Source organism: Megalobrama amblycephala, linkage group LG1, assembly GCF_018812025.1.
Source record: "Megalobrama amblycephala isolate DHTTF-2021 linkage group LG1, ASM1881202v1, whole genome shotgun sequence".
Taxonomy (NCBI): domain Eukaryota; kingdom Metazoa; phylum Chordata; class Actinopteri; order Cypriniformes; family Xenocyprididae; genus Megalobrama; species Megalobrama amblycephala.
The window spans coordinates 27,018,010-27,035,659 of NC_063044.1; the positions used below are offsets into that span (position 1 = coordinate 27,018,010).

Here is a 17,650-nt window from a genome sequence, read left to right on the forward strand (position 1 = left end):
TATTAAAAGTCTACAGTGAGCTGACTGTTTGGAAAACATGCATTTGTGTAGAAAATGCATTGATACACATTACAGTATATGTGGTGCCAGAATTCTCCACCAACATCATGACTGATAACAACAGGAAGCATGACCATAACAACCAATTAACCAACTAAACATGGGTTACAAGCCAACCATTCTTCATCTATCTATCTATCTATCTATCTATCTATCTATCTATCTATCTATCTATCTATCTATCTATCTGTCTGTTATTAGATTTATGCCAATGGCAAAACTGTGCACGGTAACTCTAAGATGACTGAAAGCAGCCATATTTTTCCTAATAATATTTGCTCACACATTGTCTTTGTGCATTGTGTGCTCATATTGAATTACTCACTTTATATGCTCTAGCTAAGGTAAACCCCAAAATGATCAAGCTTTTGTTCAAGCTCCAAGCTTTTATAATGGAATTCATTTTGTGGTCATATCCTTTTACAACAAATTATATTTCAGCAGTAATTAATTAATTGTTTTATTTAATTCATTATTAATATAAAATATTATTTATTATTAATTAATTATTAATTTCATTATATTTTATTTCTTCATTCACTCATTTATTAAATTTAAGACTTATTTTTGTTGATTAATAATTTTATTAATATATAATTGTATTAATACACTGCAATCCTACATCATCTATACATATTTGTATCTTGCAATCAGAAATGTGAGTGATTCTTTGTGCATGAGGAGTTTTACATATTATTTTATGGCACATTTATGTTTCATTTCTGGTGAACATTTACCATAAGTCATTTAACTGACAACTTTGTCCAAAGTGACTTCCAGTAGCTACATTTTATCAGGTGTATCTACACAAAGTCATCTTAAAGCTTTATTTTCTATAGACATTTATCAAACCTCATTGTCTCATTCGGATAGGTGTTATTTCAGGTCCAATATTTAATAACAGTAAAGAAAATAACACAGACAACATTTGAAATATTTTGATCCATTTATTTATTCACTTAAATAGTTTTCAGGTAGTTTTACATTTGGTCAATGCCCATGTGCGCCCCTCTACATATTCAAAAATCAAATAAAACCTCTGGAGTGTGTACAGTATGCGTCTGCGTGTGTGGACTCTATTGACCAGGGGGACCCCAGGAGGAAAGAGTCCTGTGTATGGAATGGCGAGACTGCTGAACTGAAATGAAATCTGAGTACAAGAGAGGGGTGAGATGTGTACTGATCATTCAGGACAGAACCAACGCCTGGAATTCTGCAAGAGATCAGAGACAGAGTTCATTCATGTGGGCTGTAAACCTGCAGATGCTCAAAGAAACAATTAACAGTAGTTCCCTTATAAATATGATAATGATAAATATTATATGATGATATATATTATATATTTCAATCATGACAACTCTCAGAATGATTTTTGCATGTCATTGAATATGGCAGTGTTAATGTATTTGGACTTGGCGGACTAGTTCTGCTGCTGCTGCTGTTGATTATTGCTTCTGCAGAGCATGTATGGACTTGCTACTGCTGATAGATACAAAGATATGCTGCTATGAGCATGTAAGATATGCTGCTGCTGTATAAATAGACAAATTCTGTAGCAGATCTAGGCAGTTGGAGCTGGGGAGGTGGAGGGTTTCAGACGAACTCTGTTAGAGCACTGCCTGCAGGACTAGCTTATAGCAAACACTGTACCAAACTACTTGAATGTTGAGCAAGCAATCTCATTGGCTGCAGGATCAGCAGAGGCCAATCAGCTTGTTCCATTGGTAATGATGTGATTCCTTGCAGATTGCATGTAAAGGACCGATCAGACTGTGCCATCTAGAGTTTCATGACTGAACTAGATATACATCCCACTAAGCATGATTTGGATATTAGAGTTGCTACTAGCCTTACATAGATGGTAGGTGGCAGCTATTTAAATCATGCCAGACGAATAGAAATCAAATGGAAACAAACATGCTATTATTCTGTTAATTATAAATGATGGAAATATAATGTAAAAGCCATAATTACCATCTGCTCCAATCTTGCCATCGCTGTCATCATCAGCTGCTGATAGGAAAGCCTTTGTCTCTTTATCAGTCAGTACACGAGCACCAGCTGAGAACCGCTGCAAGAAAAACCTGGACAAACCACATCAGAAAGAGAGTCAAGTCATGTCCCACATCAGACAATCCTCCTGTCTGGGAAGGAAATACTCAAAATATTGGTAGCCAGAAACAGGATGCAAAAAAGCAGAAGGATAAAGTGTCTTACTTAATTAAAAGGCTGCAGCTGAGCGCATAGAAACAGACAGTTGTCAGGCTAGGTAATCCCTGTCTGTTTATGAATACTTAATGATTCATGTGCTCGGAAAGCCCATCAAAGGCTCAAATCTGTTGATTCTGCACATGCAGTTATTAAGTTAAAGATCCTGAAAGTTTATGTTGTCTATTTTGAAAGAATCTACTTTTCCATGTGGCTTTAAATGCATGCAAAACTTATGTACTTGAGTTCATCCTCCTCGATGAATCCACTGGCATCATTGTCCAAGATGTTAAAGACATTCTTCACATCCTGAGGGCTTTTCTTTGTCAGACCACACAGCTGGAAGAACTTTTTGGGGTTGAATGAGTCGGGAGCTGGAAAAGGACAACGGAATACCCGATTAAAACACATGAAATCTGACACTGTCATTTAAGGAGCAGCTGAATTAGACTCAGATGCAGAAAAGATGATTCAAAAATATTACTATGCCCAATTCCTAATGTGCTGATGAGGCGCAAACATGCTGATACAGGAGAGACGGTGTATCCTACCTTGACAGTCCTTGAGCGCACTGTCGATGGCATCAGCGGAAAGAATAGATGACAGTGACATGGTCCTGAAGAAGAAAGGTTTTAAATAATTAACTCATTTTCACAAGCAGCTGTAATATCTCTCTATAGCAACCTGACAATTTACAATACATTTGAATACACAAATCAGCCAAGACTAGATTCAAATAAATCTTGCCTAGATTAAAATGAAAAAGATTATCAGCCAGAAATGTTGTTGAGCTATGCTTTCCAACTAATAAATAAATAGGATGACACAAGTTTGACATTTTACATATTCTTTTGTCTTATCAAATATACTCTAATGCAATTTTTATCAAATAAAAGTTCCATATGCATGCATTTTCAATGCGGTTTTCAAAACAAAAACTTGTACGTGCATGCACTTCACGAAAACCCTACAGTTGCAGTTTTAATGTGATTTTCATAATAAAATGTACATGCATGCATTTAATGCCCTTCATAATAAAACACATACATTTGCATTAAAAACTGCATGATATGGATTCCATTTTACAGTAACCTTCATGAAATAAACCTGGCACCTGCATGCAGGTTGAATATAATATTCAGCTAAAGCAGAGCACAATATGCTGCTAAACACAAAAAGAGATTCGGTGGGGAAGTTTAGACTCTTACCTCGGTGAAGTTCTCCTGGCAGGTGAGTCAACAGAAGTAAGGCTGAGTGGTGACTGTGAGTCTGTCCAGGTGCGATTTATATAGGTCTGAATGCAGTGACAATGGCTAATTCTTGAGTTACCACTCAGTGGATCAAATTCTAACTGCCAGGCCCCGGCTCAAATTACTTACCTAACTAATTAACCTGTACTATTTATATCTGTTTGACTTGTGTGTGTGTGTGTGTGTGTGTATGGGCCAACCCTCAGACATCTGTGACGCCCTTGTAAAAGGCAAATTAAGTAATAAATGCTTTGCTGTCTACCTGCTCATCACATCCCTCCCATCCTATATCATAATACACGCATCACAAAAGCTCTCACACTCATTCACCCCTCTCATGCACATCCGATCCTCCTCTCAGGTTGGTCAGTCTGTCCCTCCCTCTTTTCCCACTGCTTTACATGAGGTCATTCTGAATTCCTAATTATAATATTATATAAGCACTTTTATAATGCATTGCTGTTGGGAGGTGGACAAATTATGGAATGCTTGAAAACTTTTTTCTTTTTTTTTATCGCTTCCGGATTTCTATGACTTTATAAATCCCATAATCTGAACTGGATTTTTTATTTTTGACTTGTCGTCAATGCCGTAATCTGCTCCATATTGTCTCTCTTTGCTTTATGAACAGATGGGAGCCCATAATCCACTGCTCACCAGATGCAAAACTAATTCATAGGTATAGCTGTGGACACACACACATTTTTTACTCTGTTGTTATAGAGAGTGTCATGAGAGTTTATCCTTCTCATTTCACCCTCTATAGGCAGGCAAACAGCGAGCTGTCATTTTTCCTCTGCTGATTCAGGGATACAAGGTCACCTTTTGACTAGTGCCCAGCAGAACGCTGTAATCAATGTTTAAAATGCACCTGCTAGACGCATATATTATGTAAGAGGGTGCAATATGTCAGGACTTTATGGTTTCAAGTGCAGGAAAAGAAAAGAAAAAAAAGACACTGCTCAACTTTTTGTTACCAAACCCCATGTTACAATTAAATTGAGGTATTGTTTCCCTCGGGGTGATGGAGTTACAGACAGGGCATCCTTCATACGTGTGTAACAGATATAGTGACCATTTTTGTTCTTGATTTTTTCTTGAGTTATCGCATGCTTTTAATGCTCATAAACAAAAAATGTGAATAAAATGGTATTGGTTTACGTGTCACTGCATGACTGTTTCAATGACAACTTGTGCATTTAAATAATGTGCATTAACTTTTTTAATCAAGGTTTTATAAATAGAAATAGTCCATGTATCTCAATAATACTGCATCCATAATACTGTAATTAGCAAACAATTAGCTAGTTTTAAAGTACGTCACATTGTAGGACATATCAGCTTCCCAGAAGTACACTTTCATTCAAAAGTTTAGGGTCAGTAAGATTTTTTTATTTATTTTTTTGTGAAAGATATTAATACTTTTATTCAGTAAGGACGCAGCATTAAATTGATCAAAAATGACAGTTACAAAAGACATTTAAAATATTTCTATTTATAAACTTCTATTCATAAAAGAATCCTGAAAGACATTCAACATTTATAATAATAATAATAATAAATGTTTCTTGAGAATCAAATCATCATATTAAAATGATTACTAAAGGATCATGTGACACTGGAGACTGGAGTAATGATGCTGAAAATTCAGCTTTGCATCAGAGGAATAAATTAAATTCTAAATTATATTAAAATAGAAAACAGTTATTTTAAATTGTAATAATATTACACAATATAATAATATTTTACTGTATTTTTGATCAAATAAATGCAGCTTTGGTGAGCACTTTTGTCAAAAACATCAAAATCTTACCAACACCAAAGATTTTGGCTGTATTTATTTATTTGGACAGGTAAACATTTGTTTGTTATTAAATATAATCTTTGTAATGATTTCTTAGTAGTTTTATTATGTCTTTACTGTAATTTTTGACCAATTTAATGCATCCATAGCTAAAAAAGGATGAATTTCTTTACAAAAAACAAAACAAAATTGTAGCAGTTGCCATCTGTCATTTAACATCAGTTTTAACTTGTTTTTATAGAACAATTTTAATAACTTCTATCATTAGTATAGAAAATAAGTGTATTTGCACTCAGCACATCTGCTAGTGTCAACCGCTATACGCATTTACATTAACCGTCATGTTTGAGTGCATCACAAAAGACTGTTAGTTCATGCTATTGAGTTGCAGGGTGCACATGGCCCATTTAAATGCATTAGGACGAGGTGTTTGCTGTGAAATGCTTTGGGACAGTCCATGCATGGGATAACCCAGCGTGATGCTGCACGGAGAAACCCAAGAGCCTCGAGCTGACAAGGACACCGGATACAGAGGTGCTACTTACCCTGAAACACTGATGTCACGGGCCATGATGATACCTCATATCCTATACGGTTACTGAGCAATCATTTATTCATTTACGTTTGCTTATATTCTTTGCAGGCACTAAGCTACACTACATGACCTCTACTAAGGTGTCTGTTTTGGCAACACTCAGCTACATTTTATTGTGTGTCAGAGGCTAACTAGCATATCGTGCCACTTTTTAGCCTCTACACTCTCAGAAAAAAAAGAAAGAAAAAACGTACCTTTAGGGGTACAACAGCAGCATTTTAAGGTACATATTTGTGCCGTATATGAAAGGTGCATAGTAGTAACTTAGTAGTACAGTTAATGTATCTTTGCAGGCCTACTACTAGATTGACAGGTCTGTGTAACAAAACTAGCCCAATGGCCAGTCAAAAATAGCCCAAATGTATCCCAAATCCCAAATATTAAAACTCAAAATAAGCAATATCTATACCTAAAATAAATCTTTTAAAGTCACTGTTGTGCAAACTGAAAACCACTAGGCCTGTATATCGTAGTGAACATAAAGCTCAGTGGCCCTCCTTCGCAAAACTTGACATCTACAACAGTTTTATCATTGGTAGAATATAAAATATTTCAATACAAGCATTTCAGTCAAATAAAATGTATGCAATATGTCAAACCTTTAACCCGCTGCAACAGCATGAAAGGAGTCCAATTCCGCGGGAATCTACCGAGGACTTGGCAAGGTACGATTTTTCCACATTTGTTTTCTGACAGTCAGTGAATATAAAAACGTATATGTACTAGTCACTTTTACATTCTTAAAAAGTAAGTAAAAAAAATGTGTGCAATATAATTTTTAAACAATAAGCAATTCACTGTGTGTGGTATGTGTGCGGTTATTTCAAAGCTTTCTAAGGAGTTTGTGTAACGAAGAATTTAGATGCTTTTCCTACCCATTCACTCATTGTAAAGTAACGCCATCTAGTGGACGATTTAACTAAAACACCCTCGTGGTAGAAATGTATTTATGTATTTGAACAGGTAAACATTGGCCTGTTTGTGAGCAATTATAACCTTTGTAATAGTTTCTTAATAAGTATAAGTCTGCAATAAAACTGAATAAATGAGTGTGATGCACCAAAACAAACAGTAAATATAATCACCAAGCCACTGACAATAATAATAATAATAATAAATCATAGTGTTTATGGCAGCGATCCTATAAATAAGCCTACCAAATATATGTATTTTCATTTAATTAATAAAAAGTTTAAAGTTTTATTTCATGCAAATGTGATTTATTATAAACTTTCTCCATACAGCTAGAGTGAAAAGTAAATTTGCATCCAAAAAAATGAAAAGAAGTCTAGGCTATATTGAAAAAGAATATTTATTCTTTTCGTATCGTCCGTTCCCGTAAAAGTGCATCAGATTTTACAGTAAGCAAAGTTCATATTTAAGACAGGAGACACAACCGCTACATTCACAGTCATCCTTTTGACAGTGTGCTGGATGGGAGGAAACTTCTCATAAGCATAATGAGTATAAAAATTATTTATAGTAGGATGAAAATGGGAGGTCTTGGGCAAAGTTGTTCCTTCAGAGCAAGAGGTGTTGTTGGTCAGAAGCAATTTATGCCTTAACCAAGGCAGCAAACTCTGTGAGAAAGAAAGAAAAAACAGTCAATCATGGTTTTCAATCAAATCTGTTTGTTTTAACCTTCTATAATATGCATTTTGATAGCACTTTAAAGCACATTGAGGAGCACTGGGAATGTACGCAAGACATTCCAAGACCATGTGGAAAGTTTGAAGCAAGTTTAATCTTGATGACGACTGACCATCAACTCCGATCTTGCCGTCACCGTCAGAATCTCCAGCCTTCAGGAAAGTCTTGGTCTCGGCGTCAGTCAGTGCCCTGGCGTCAGCCTTGAAGTTCTGCAGGAACAGTCTGCCAGTGCACAATTCAGTTTATGAGTACATTTATGATGGAGGTAGCTCTATCAGTCCATAAGCAAGCTCAAAGTTGCTCTTACTTGAGTTCATCCTCCTCAATGAAGCCACTCTTGTCCTGATCGATGATTGCGAAAGCCTTCTTGACATCATCGCCGGACTTGGCACTCAGACCGACCTTGGCGAAGAAATCCTTGTGTTTGAAGGAGTCAGCAGCTGTGTGGGAAATATGGGAAAGTGATGAACACATGCTTTAATGGAAGACGATGCGTTAAAGATCTGGCTGCTCACGCCATCTTACCCTTGCATGCCTCCAGTGCTGCAGCGATGTCAGCGTCGTTCAGGACTCCGGCGAATGCCATCTTTAGCTGAATGATATATAAAACAGAACATTAAAACAAGAAATGTTTGTCATCACACAGCTCAGGTGTATTTAGTCCAGCTTTTCTCCTGAATATAGACATTTCACAGTTTACTTAAAAGCTCAACATATAATATTTCATCTAATAACACTTTATGCCATCATTTCAACCCATGCAAATCCCATAAAACCACCGAAAAGGGAAACGTTTCACATGTGGATTTGAGTTACAAGGACGTTAAATCCCAAAGGGTCCATGAGGTCCTCTTAAAATAAGCCAGCGGGAAAAAAATTCCACAGCCGATTGAGATGATGAGAAAATTTAGGATGCAAACTTTAATTTTAGGATCCATTTCTGCTCCAAAACATATCTGGAAGTACCAGTCCCGTTTTTTTTCTCCGTAGATAGACTGGGTTGCCCGTGCAAACTCACCTCTTTTGTCTTTTGGTGCTGAAGGTAGTTTCAGAAGACTCGAGCTGTGAACTGCAGTGATCTCCGGGCCCCTGATCTCCCCCTTATATACTTTCAGCCACTCCAAATATGAATCATAATGTAATAGACACCCGCTGAAGGCTTGACATGCACCCAGCAGACACTCTGTACTATATTTATCCTCAAAAATGAAGATGCTTAAAAGGTGCGTTTGAAAAAAAGTCCATCATATACTTGCATGCTAATAATACACGCTGCTGATAGTGCATGGATATATTCCTATGGACACTCACTCATGGGGTTTGGAAAGACTATATGAAGGGAAGCTTGCGGGACGCTTGTCAGAGGGACATTTCTGTTTGTGGTCAGGGTATGGATTCTCTGGTTGATTTTGCTTGTAGCACTGGTTATTAGTTTCATGTAAAATGCTTCATTTGTTCATTTAGTTATAATGGAAATAGATCATTTTGCACAAGATTTTGCTGTTATCTTTGTTTGCGTATGCTGTGTTGGTTGGATTTTGCCACATTAAACATGTTGTCTGAATTTGTCCTGGTTTTCTTCTGTATGGAAATAGATCAAAAATCTAATTTAACATTTTAGTGTTGTTTAACTCTAAGATTTACTAGACCATTATGTTTCATTGATTTAATTTTTCTACGTTTGATATATGGTAATCTTAAATTTACTACAGCTATAGTTGCTACACTGAAAAACAAATTTTGTGTATAATTTTCACTCAGAAATTGCTTGTAGGCCTAAATTTCACAATTACTTACAAAGAAATGGCAAGTAGCCTAACACAAAAACTGAAATTGTATTTTCTTTTCTCTAGTAATCTTTGATTTATTTATGGCTACATCTTTTCCTCCATTAAATTAATTAAAATGGAACATATTTGCCTGTTCTTTTTAGTGTATGTACACAGTATAGTTACTCTTCATTTGCACCTGACATTTGCAATGCCTACAGCATTCAAACAGCAGAGAGCAGCAGAGCTCGTCCTGTCTGATGGCTTTCACAGGTCTGAAACTGTTCTACTTGTTCTACTGCACCGTCGAAAGCTGAACTGTTTTACAAGTAAGTACTTTAATGAATTTTGTTTTACACTAGAAATGAAGGCTAACACCGTGTCTACCCCGTTCTATTTCTGACGAAGGCCTACTTCAAGCGTTCGCGCCACTTCTGACAGGAAGAACAAATGGATTTGCAACGGTCGCTTTGTCCCGCCCAATCACAACGCGACCGTTGCAAATCTATTCGTTCTTCATGTCAGAAGTAGCGCGAGTCTATTACGTCAGAAATAGAACGGAATCAGTTTACTCTCAGGAATTTGTCGTGATTCGTCGCGCTGAATTCAGTCTAGACAGCACCACTTATTATAATGGATTCTCTTCATGTTTGTCGGGTCACGGTGTAGACATGGTGTAATGTTCTAAATTGTCTAAAGGTCTAATTAGAAATGTCAACGATTTTATCACCATTGTGATTAGTAGAACATTATTACATGAGCGTTGCCAGTTGCTCTGATGAAATCGTGACCATTGCAAAGCGTTTAATGGGTTTTGGAAGACTGAGCTTGGCCGGCGCTTTGTTTGAGTGTTCGATGAGCTATTCTGAGCATTCGGGAAGCTGCCATGGACTCTAATTGGGCATGCGAAAACTATCCTCTGCAAATCCCTTCCAGTGGACCTCAGCAAATCTCCGGGCCTTCTCTCATCCAGCCTTGTGCCAAGTGCGTCCTGCAGGACATCCCTGACTATTGGTGCGTTCAAGTCCTCCTGCCTGGGAAGTACATATTTACCAGTTGGGAAATCGTATTTATGATGTCAGGTGCGTTCAAGTCACTTTCATCGGAATAAGATGGCGGTGTACCTCCTCTTGATTAACTAAATAAAAATACAGCAAGGATTAACTCTACTTCTAGAAAACGAAGAATGTGCATCAGGTGTGTTTTGCTTTTTAATGTTTTTAAATAAATTATAAACACTGCCACTGTAAACTTGTCATTACATATATTATGACAACGCTGTTGTATTTTGTGCAGGCAATTAGCTTATTTTGTTGTAAATAAAAAAGCCTGACAATCCCAGACAGCAACATAGTGTGGCCTAGATCCGGCCCACATCTGGTACATGTGGATTACACCCGGGCCAGATGTGGGCCAGATCAGGCAACACTATGTTGCTGTCAGGGATGTCACTGCTAAATACCTATAACCTAAGGGGACGTTTACACAACCATTTATAATTGAAAACGCAGAACTTTTTATGCGTTTTGACCATTTATTTACATGACAACTGCGTTTTGGGGGCCTGGAAACGCAAACGTTTGAAAACGGGTTTCAAAGTGCAAACTATAAAACTGTAAACTATAAAAATGCAAATTTGTGAAAACGGTGACATCATGATTATTACATGTTCAATATATAGGCGCGTAGTTTCTTTACAAAGTGACATCGCCATCTACTGGCCTGGCATGAATAATACAGCGTTTTTAGTCATTTTCGGGGATCCATGTGAACTGGGATTGTTTTGACAATGGTGTCGTCTTTACGTAAATAATGCAAAAGAAAAACATTTATATTTTTAGTACATCGTTGTCATGTAAACGTAGCCTAAGTATTGTATTCCGCCACGTTTTTCACTGACACGCCCCCAACTCGTAAACTTGGGGCTTAGAGAAATCCCGAGCTTCCCACTTGTATTTACGACTTTGTGGTGGCATTCATATGTGTTCAACTTGTAAATACGATCTCTCTGTCATGACTTGAACGCACCATATGAGGGCATTATCATAAACAGAGTTTCCCTGGAGGACATCTGACAATATAACGGGAATGTTGATTAGCAGCGAAAGCGTAAAAAAGCTCGCTTCAAAGACATTTTACACCAAAACTATATTTATTCCTTGTTTTTCACTCTTCCCCAGAAGTGCATTCAAGATTGTACATTTGCACAAGCCAATGGGCTTGAAATAAAACATCCAACTAACACAAACATACCCTTATCCAGACACATACTCGAAACTGAGTAAACTGTCCAAAGTCAGTCATAAATAAGATCATATAAAAAAGTTCAGCTGAGAAAGGTGTGAGCTGTCATGAGTTCTGGTTCCTTGAATATGGAAGGGTCTTGGTCAGATGAAAATTTAAGCCTTTACAAGAGCAGCAAACTCTGTGAGATGAGACAAAGATAAGACAGAGATGAGACTACCATTCATTAATTCTGCAAATATCACCAATTTCATTTCCAAATATCATCAAGGGTCTGCTAGTGTTGATAAACTGCACTGCCGATCATCATCCTAGACCACAGTATAGAGCTTCAGTAGATGCCACCAAAAAAGCAGGAAAGTACATTCTTAGGCCTTTTGGTTGTAAATTCTTTTGGACTATTTGTTGGCTAGTTAAAATCATTTACCTGACTAACATAGATCATGTTGAAACTGCAAGAATCAATTGTGATAGTTTTGGTACAATATGTGAGAACGGGTTGAAAATGCTATTGCAAATCGTCTTTGTAAAGAAAAATAAAATGTTATGAAAATAAATTATATGTACAGAAAATGTATAATAATAAATACTGGTTTTTATTTGCATATGAATACGTGCAGAAATAAATATTAAAATATATATGTAAAACAAATGTATGTCTGCAATTAGAAATGTACATTTTCAAAAACGTTTCACTTGGTAGTCTCTGTAAAAATAGGTTAAAATGTTATTGAAAATTTTCTTTTAAAAGTTAATGGAAAAAACAAACAAGTATGTTAATGTAAATGTGTGGAAAATGTATAATAATCAATAAAAAATGCATATAAATAAATATATTTTATGTAAAAATTAAAATATTTATATGTATATATCTACAATATTATATGTACAATTAGGAATTTATTTTTTAAGATTTTTGCTCTTGGTAGCATCCGTAAGAATGGGTTGAAAATGTTATTGCAATTTTTTGACAAAGAAAACTTAAAATTTTATGAAAAATGTACATTTATATGCATGAAAGATGTATAATAAATTGCATATGAATATATTTTTAAGTAAATATTAATATATATATGTGTGTGTGTGTATATATATAAACACACACACACAATTAGTAATTTACATTTTTTTTTAAATGTTTCTTATAATGTAATATAATTGCAAAATTACTTTTTATTGTTATATTTTAGAACAATTTATACATTAATTTGCTTCAATATACCTCATAGATCACTGAAAAGCCACGCAATATCGCGTTCATATCGCAGATGAATCGCCTTCGATAATTAACGCGATATTGCGTGGCTTGTCAGTGATCTACGGCTCTGTCTATTAAATGCCGCTCCATTTGAAAGCAGGTGATGGCGATTTAGCGGTAATCAGGGAACCGGCTTTACTGGCGAAATGCGTGTGACAATCTCATGCGATATATCGTGCAGCCCTAATTTATGTATTTATTTATAATTTGCATATGAATAAATATATATCTAAGTAAATATTGAAATATATGTAAAATATTTCTACAATTAGATTTACATTAAAAAAAAAAAAAATTCACTGTATTTTATTCATGTTGAGGCGAGTATAAATGTTGGCAGAGCAAGTAGAAATCTGAGCTACTGGCTATAATGACCAACACAATCTCACAGCAATTCGTAACTATTTTATGTTTTGCTTAATTGGTGGCTAATTCGTATGATCTCGCTTGTACGTTTTCATACGATCTGTTTAAACCCCAGTGATTGGTACGTTTAGGGGTTATGGGCGGTCTTTCATAAAGGCTTTCTCTTAAAAATCACACATTTTTGTTTGATTCAAATCATACGAATTAATGTGAAATCGTCACCTCATGAAATAGTTACATTTTCCAGTTTGGCCTGACCCAGTGTTGCTAATTTAGTGTCTTTTCACACCCCTTTAGTGACTTTTTTTTTCCTTTCTTTCAAAAAAGTAACTAGCGACAAATCTAGCGACTTTTTGGACTGCTGGTTGACATGTAGTCAATCACTATATCACACTCTTTCCGTTGTCTCACAGATAATATGTAAATGAGGACAGCTTCATTGGATATTCTGCTGTATATTATATTAAGATACAGTATGTGAGTATGGATTAGGAGAGAAAACAGATGTAAAGTGCCGAAAGTTGGCACATTACGTCATCTAGCGACATTTAGTGACTTTTTGAGCAGGCTTTAGCTACTTTTAATTGAAAATAGTTGGCAAAACTAACCTGACCAAGCAAGCAGAAAAAAAATTTAATGTAATATAATGTTGTTATATTATTATGCTAGACGAAATCCTAAATATCTCTTTTTCCGACAGTTTCTTCTGTGGCTTTACCCAATTTCTGGAGCTTGTACCCAAGCTTTCTCACCAAAAATTAAGCTACGCTACCGAACTTTAATGAAAAGCACTTTCTTGATGTGTGTTCAACTCTGAGGTGTAAAATTAGATCGAAATGGCATTTTTCATTTACCATCAACTCCAATCTTGCCATCACCATCACTGTCACCAGCAGAAAGGAAGGTCTTGGTCTCTTTGTCGGTCAGAGCCCTGGCACCAGCCTTGAAGTTCTGCAGGAACAGCCTACAGAAAGAGCACAAGCCTGCTATGAAGCCCACAACTGCCTCTGTTTGACATGGTCCAATGTGTATGATTTATTCTGAGTCTCACTTCAGCTCCTCCTCCTCAATGAAGCCACTGTTGTCTTGGTCAATGATGGCGAAAGCCTTCTTGACCTCATCAGCGGACTTGGCTGACAGGCCAACCTTGGCGAAGAAGGACTTGTAGTCAAAGGAGTCAGCAGCTGTGGAGAGAGAGTTTTGTGTCAAAACATGACATTCATTTGATCAAAATATTCTAACTGAAATATTGCTATGATGCTAATGAGGCCCGGCTGAGTCCAGGCACTTTTACACTAACTCAACTAACAGAACGTTCTCAGGCTGATGTTGTGGCAAGGTTTTCTCAAAGTTATGAACAAACATTTGTCAAGTAACATTTAGAGAACGTTCATTCAAGGTTATCTAGTCTTTAATAATGTTAGCATTAGCACGAAAATGGTATTTATACATGGTTCATGGTATGTTTTTATGAAACATTTTAGTTGGACGTTCGCCTAACATTTTTCAAATATCACTACTACTAATGTTCAGAGAACATTCAAAAGTAACATTTCCATTGTTTGAGGAATGAAAAACTGGAATTTTCCCTTAGTGTTTGCATAAAAAAAGCGACATTTTCAACATTCAGACAATATTCAGAAATAATGTCAAAGACTATAGAATAACACAAGAAGCGTCACTCGTATTGTTTTGAATGGGAGAAAGTGCAACGCGCAATACAGCGGAATAAGTCCCGCCTTCTAAATAAGAGCCAATCGCTGATTGGTAAAGTCATTGCATCAAGAAGCTCTGGTTCCTATAGAAACAGTCAGACGCGAAATGAGACACAAGAGGCGCGCATTTACGCATGTGCATTAGCTTGATCCAGCCTGAAAAAATATAATTTTTTGTCATGATTTGAGCGTTTAGAAACAAAATTTATCAGACAGTTGTTGTCAGATTTAATTGGTGATTTCTAATATGAAATTTAATCGAAAGCTTGGCAAACAGTTTTGGAGAATTTGATGTTTCCCCATTCAAAGAGATAGGAGCTGCACTTGAAAGCCCGAGAGGCGTTTCAAAGATGGCCGCCGAGTGAAATGACTTAGTCTTAAACGTTTTCTAAACTAAATGGGAACGTTAGCAAAACATTAGCTGGGAAGAAGGCCAGAATATACACTACCAGTTAAATATTTGCGGATTCATTTCTTATTGCTATTTTTAACATCTTAGAATGGCAGCCATCAAATACATTTCAGAATAAAAGTCATCAAAAAATACAGAAATATTAAATAGATGTTTATGGAACAAAAAAATTGAACTAATCAAAACTATCATAGTATTTCTGTGTATACTGGCCACTTGTTGACTGTTTTCCCATAAATATCCTGTAAAAATGTATTATATTTATTAAAATTTAAATATTCATTAATATTGTAGTTTTGAAAAAGAAATTAAACTTCTACCAATCAAATTTCAAGCATTTAAGCAGAAGTCTTTAGATCATGTTTCTAAATAACCAAAATAATTGTTTGTTTGTTTATCACGAGTGTGTATTTATTCATATATATCAAATCTTCAGATTAAATTTGCCCACTTTTTGATGTTTTTTTCCTCTCTCAATATTCTGTCCAATTTGTAAATGACTTCCTTTGGTGTTTTATCTGATATATATCTCATAAGTGTTATAATATATTAATTTGATTTATTATTTATTATACTCTTAAACATTATTTATTTATTAATTTATTTTTAATATCATGAGTCTAATGTATACCAAATCTTCATCTGCCTTCTTTTTGACTGTTTCCCCCCCCCTCAATATCCTGAGGCAGAAGTCTTTAGATCATGTTTGTACATAGCCCAATAATAATATAATATAATATAATTTAATATAATATAATATAATAAATTAAATTGTTTCAATATAGCCTACCTTTTAAATGTTATTTATTTATTTATTTTGGATTTCATACATCTATATTTATTCATTCAGATTAAATTTCACTTATTGGTAACTGAAATGAAAATGATTTTCGTATGAAAATCTCTTTAAAATGATTAGCAAGCATCCATGCATTCTGCAACACTTCACCCGTCATTAGTTCATGTGCATTCATGCAGTCAGGTAATATAATATCGTCAGAAGCCTTTTGGCTCATCCGTTTTTATATTTGAATGCACACAAGCTAATGACCAGTGGTTGTTATTGTCTTCTCAATGGCAGTTATTATATAGTATTTCCCCAGATGTGATACACTGCAATCTAAGATGATCACATGATGTCTTACCCTGGCAGGCAGCGATAGCAGCATCCACATCAGCTGCGGCGAGCATAGCAGCAACGGCCATTTTTCTGGTTCTGATTAAGCTGCGAAACAGCACAACATTAAATAAGAACAATTCATAAATGAACTCAGCTTATGCAATATATTCCCCCATAAGTTCTAACTACACATGATTTTCCTCTTTCACACAATCAGCATATCAGCAGAGGCTAAAGCACAGTAAACACAATAACTGACAGTTCCTAATTTACACGACCCCTTATTTTATCTAGCCATCCTCAGCGGCAAGCCATCAACACTTTAGTGTCCAAGGTCTGCGGTCTTTAGCATCCGGATGTGTGACCCCGAGCACAGATGCTCTGCTGATGCTCTCCGTTACCAATACAACATATTCCAAAGTCCCTGTCCGTGAGCTGTGATGATGTTCAGTAGAGAAGCCTGATCCTAAAGCATTAAAGCATGTCAGATGAATTCATCCACTGCACTCACCTTGTGCTTGTCTAAGGCGAGTGAAAAACCGAAGGAGTTAGTCGAGGTGTGAGCGGCTCTTCTGCGGCTCCTGGCTTATATACCCTCAGCCTCACCATTTACAGGAATTTGATGCTCAGTAACAGATAGGTCTACGTTTGGAATAGTGTCGAAAAAATGTGTCCAGTAGTCAAGTTGGGCTATTTTTAGTCTCACAAACGATGCTCAGAACCATGTGTGGGACCCTATAGATCATGAGGCCCTCCTCCTTGAGCTGGGGTCAAGCAGCCGTCCCTTTCCCACTTTATCACCCGACTCAAGACTTGGCTGTTTACTTTCATTCCTCCTCGATTGAACTTTTCTGCACAAAAGGACTGATAAACACATCAGATGTCACTGAGCGTATATGCATGTTCGATTGGGGTGGATCGTGTTTCTTTTCCAGGTTAGAAACTCTGGACGGAGAGTTGTGGCGCAATCATCTGCGTCTCAAGGCCGTAAATCGTGTCAGTGCGTGACACATCAACGTTCATAAGATCAGTGGACTTGTTATTATCAATACTGAATCTTAGCAGTCAAGTATGTGTTTATGTCACATGCAGGCTGGATTAGATATTTGGTTTCAGTGTTCATATTGCATGGCTTACATGAATCAGACTGTGCAATCTGAAACCTTCATTACAATGTAAAACAGACTGATTCATTGCTA

The 17,650-nt window shown here is 36.2% G+C and overlaps 3 protein-coding genes across 4 annotated transcripts; all 3 read right to left on the reverse strand.

Annotated features, from left to right (window-relative positions):
• Positions 1 to 987: 987 nt before the first annotated feature.
• pvalb8 (parvalbumin 8) lies at positions 988 to 6,752 on the reverse strand. Of its 2 annotated transcripts, XM_048187009.1 has the most exons (6): positions 6,517 to 6,748; positions 3,477 to 3,562; positions 2,820 to 2,884; positions 2,510 to 2,642; positions 2,035 to 2,144; positions 988 to 1,273 (listed from the first exon to the last, which is right to left on the reverse strand). In XM_048187009.1, the coding sequence occupies exons 3-6, from the start codon at positions 2,878 to 2,880 to the stop codon at positions 1,248 to 1,250; spliced, it is 330 nt and encodes a 109-aa protein (XP_048042966.1). In that variant the 5' UTR covers positions 2,881 to 2,884; positions 3,477 to 3,562; positions 6,517 to 6,748; the 3' UTR covers positions 988 to 1,247. The 2 variants fall into 2 exon arrangements, with proteins under 2 accessions (XP_048042966.1, XP_048042976.1); XM_048187019.1 differs by lacking the exon at positions 3,477 to 3,562 and having other exon boundaries at positions 6,517 to 6,752.
• A 459-nt stretch (positions 6,753 to 7,211) lies between these two features.
• Positions 7,212 to 8,724, reverse strand: pvalb4 (parvalbumin 4). Its single transcript, XM_048186983.1, has 5 exons — positions 8,586 to 8,724; positions 8,093 to 8,159; positions 7,875 to 8,007; positions 7,680 to 7,789; positions 7,212 to 7,497 (listed from the first exon to the last, which is right to left on the reverse strand). The coding sequence occupies exons 2-5, from the start codon at positions 8,151 to 8,153 to the stop codon at positions 7,472 to 7,474; spliced, it is 330 nt and encodes a 109-aa protein (XP_048042940.1). The 5' UTR covers positions 8,154 to 8,159; positions 8,586 to 8,724; the 3' UTR covers positions 7,212 to 7,471.
• Positions 8,725 to 11,469: 2,745 nt separating this feature from the next.
• pvalb1 (parvalbumin 1) lies at positions 11,470 to 17,118 on the reverse strand. Its single transcript, XM_048186996.1, has 5 exons — positions 16,963 to 17,118; positions 16,477 to 16,556; positions 14,256 to 14,388; positions 14,059 to 14,168; positions 11,470 to 11,761 (listed from the first exon to the last, which is right to left on the reverse strand). The coding sequence occupies exons 2-5, from the start codon at positions 16,535 to 16,537 to the stop codon at positions 11,736 to 11,738; spliced, it is 330 nt and encodes a 109-aa protein (XP_048042953.1). The 5' UTR covers positions 16,538 to 16,556; positions 16,963 to 17,118; the 3' UTR covers positions 11,470 to 11,735.
• Between the last annotated feature and the right edge of the window lie 532 nt (positions 17,119 to 17,650).